Source organism: Pteropus alecto, unplaced genomic scaffold (assembly GCF_000325575.1).
Source record: "Pteropus alecto unplaced genomic scaffold, ASM32557v1 scaffold189, whole genome shotgun sequence".
Lineage (NCBI taxonomy): Eukaryota > Metazoa > Chordata > Mammalia > Chiroptera > Pteropodidae > Pteropus > Pteropus alecto.
In genome coordinates this window covers 799,122-802,338 of record NW_006442117.1, presented here as the reverse complement: position 1 = coordinate 802,338, position 3,217 = coordinate 799,122, and the positions used below count along the sequence as shown (strand labels likewise).

General features: G+C 44.9%; 1 protein-coding gene across 1 annotated transcript in view; it reads right to left on the bottom strand.

Annotated features, from left to right (window-relative positions):
* TSNAX (translin associated factor X) overlaps positions 1–3,179 on the bottom strand; it is a 26,754-nt gene extending 23,575 nt beyond the window's left edge. Inside the window, exons 1-3 of the mRNA XM_006920724.3 lie at positions 3,037–3,179; positions 2,490–2,594; positions 1–8 (exon numbers count right to left, since the gene is read on the bottom strand). The exon at positions 1–8 is cut by the window's left edge and continues 125 nt beyond it. Of these exons, the coding sequence (XP_006920786.1) occupies positions 1–8; positions 2,490–2,594; positions 3,037–3,052 (129 nt within the window). The 5' untranslated portion in view covers positions 3,053–3,179. The remainder of the gene's footprint in view (positions 9–2,489; positions 2,595–3,036) is intronic.
* Positions 3,180–3,217: the final 38 nt, after the last annotated feature.

Below are 3,217 nucleotides of genomic sequence, written 5' to 3'. Positions count from 1 at the left end.
CTGAAATGCTAAGAAGACAGTATTATGACCGTAAGTATGCATGTTCTAGAATTAAAGCCCATCAAATAACATCACTGCTATACGTAATAGAGCAACTTCTGTTAACACTATAGAAAATAAAGACAAAATCATCTTATTTATTTCTAAGTAACCAAAACATTCTTTCTTTAAACAGAGGTATTCGCCTTAACCAAGCTTTACGGCTCAGAGTCTCGTGAGATACATATTGTAACAAAACAAAAACAAAAACAGGTCTATTATACATGAGATCACAAAATTATCGCACCTAACTACTTTAAAAATAACTTCCAACTACCTCCCTAAGTAACAAAATTTTTTTTCATTACCTTACCACATACTATATAACCCTAAGGAACCAGAATTTAGGTTTGTAACTTTAAATAACACCAACTGTCTGCATTTTCAAGCCCTAGTCTTGAAATACCCACAACCACTAAACACTTCATTACCACTCTATTTCGGCATTGTCATTCCAAAAACCAAGCAAGATGCTTATTCCCTAAGATGCGCCCAGGTGCGTTTTGCATAAATTAAAAAAAAAAATCAAAAATTTGAATAAACTATTAACCAAATTAATAGCTGACAAGGACCTAAATACGTCTGGTATTTTATTATTGAGATAATAATTAGGCTAAAATTGTGCCTAGTATTTCAAGATAATCAAATGTATTCTTTATTATGAATACGTAATGACCACTGTGAAGCAGATACCATGAATACAGTTAAATAAGACAGTACCTGTCCTCGAGAAGCTTAGTAAAGGAGCAGACAGACGCATAAATGTGATCATTCTACAAATATACGTAAAAGGTTCAGGAAAGTAGGAACTACATTCTTCTTGGTCACTAACACGGGCTAGAACATAGTAGATGTTCAATAAATACTGCTTGAGTGAAAGGATAGATAATGAATGACTGCAATGTTTGTCATCAAGTTTGCTGGAGGGAAATATCAGAAAGGCTTCAAAGAAAAGAAGCTACTTGAGCTAGGTCTTGAATGAAACCATAGCACACCAGACGGACGAGGGGAGCACCAAGTTAGAAGCAATTCCAAGCTTAAAAACTACGTGTGAAACACTAGGCAGAAACATAAAACAGCAAAATATGCTTGGAAACGAGCAGCTCCGTACAGCGTGTCGGAGCACAAGGGTGGAGAACACGTGGTCTGCTGCGGTTTTTCCACTGAGTACAGAGCTGTATCGATACGCTCTCTCCTCAATCACAACTGTCACATCTCTGACGATCACTGTAGATGCTACAGTGGTTTTAAATACGTCCACAAATCACTCCTTGCTTTGAAAGGTGGTGCCTAATTCTCTTTTCCTTAAATATAAGGGAGAATTTAAACTGCCTCAATTTTAACAAATAAAACGTAGCAAAAGTAACAGTGTATGATGTCTGAGACTAGGACATAGGAGATCGTGGCTTCCTCCTTGCTCTGTCTGGGGAAAGCCAGATGCCATGAGGACAGTCGAGCAACACTATGGATGAGTCCGTGTGAAGAACTGACAGCTGGTTGCTGGGAGAAGCCCTAACTTGTCAACAGTTAGAATAGCTAAGCCCCTGTCAGGTTCCTGAACCACAGAAAATATAAGGTATAGGACGGTGGAGAGGACAAGAAGAAGAATTTTGTTTCGTGTTTTGTTTTGAAAAGAGGAACCACCTGACCAAGTTAACACACTGAGGAAAGGGACACTGTGAATCCATATACACCTATACACGTATATATGATTTACTAACAGGAGTTCCCACTGCGCAAAGTGCCGATCGTAACAAAAACACAGTCCCTGTCTTCAAGTCTAGCTGAAGAAACAAACCCAATACGCGTTTAAAACATTAATGTAAAACGTACGTGGCTATACATGCACCTGATACAGTCACGTGCCACATAATGGTGTTTTTGGTCAGCGATGAACTTCATATACAACGACAGTCACATACGATCACGGGACTGAAAAACTCCCACCTGGGGACGTCACAGTCTTCCTAACGTGGTGGCACAACACATCATTCCCGTGTTTGCGGTGACGATGGCGTGAAGCTACCTGCTGCCAGTCGCACAAAAGCACAGTGCATACCGTGACAGTGGCATGCCAGACCACCTAGGTGCGTACCCTCTAAGATGTCCACACAGCGAAAGCACCTGGCGTTGCATTTCTCCCAGTCACGAAGCAGTGTATGCACACCTGATATATTTACATATCAAGGACACCATAATTTTCAGTTATATGACACGTCTCGTGTTCATTAACCGATGTTTGCCCGTTAAACTGTAAGAGGGTAAAAGATCAAGACGTTTGCAATCCTGACTGTCATGGCCGACCTAGCACCATCCAAAAGCTCCAGGCAGAGTAAAACGTGGACACGTGCACATCTTAAATTCTAAGGTGCTGTTTTCTCGTGCACGATGGCTAAACAATCGTCACCGCCTTTTGTTCTCTTCGCCAACTTACGTTACAGAGAACTTACATTTGAAGGCCAACATCACGGGTGAAGAGGAATTAACATCCTTCCCTTCTCTCCTCTGGTTATGTGGGAAATTGTCATGCTTCCTTTTCCTGAACCCTCCTGAACCTTACGTAGAGATGGAGAAAAAAGTTGGATAGGGCTCTTCCATCACCAAGAGGTGACAAAACACAATGCAGGCAGGCAAACCCCTTCCTTCCTTTACACCCACAGGTCCTGGCCTTAGAGGCTTCCTCGGCCGACCGACACAGAAGCGGCCCTGCCTGGCCCCCAAACCGTAAGCTCACTCGGCCAGGCCTCCTCCAACGGGTTCCTGGACCTGGCACGAGGCGGAGCAGTCACCTTTGTTAAGATTTACAAAAACAGCTCGAGGGTTTGAGAAGGTGAGAGGTGTAAGGAGGGCCGGCGTGGCCGGGACAGCCCCCGGGACGCCCCCCTCCCCGAGCCAGCAAGGGGAGGGCATCCCTCGACGGAAGGGGAATTCCGACAAATAAGGCTGGAGATCCTCCCCCTTTCAGTAAATAAGGCCCAGCGCGGTCGAGGACGCCACCTTCTTTGTTGCTCATGTCGTCAGGGCAGACGATGCGAAGAGCGGAGACCGAGGGCCGCTTCGGGACAGGGGGAGCGCCGTAAGCTGGCGGAGAGAGAGCCGGCCCAGGTGCCTTTGCAGCCGGCCGACGTCGACGCACGGCCGGAAGCCCCGCCCCCTGCCTCGCACACTCCGGCCCGCG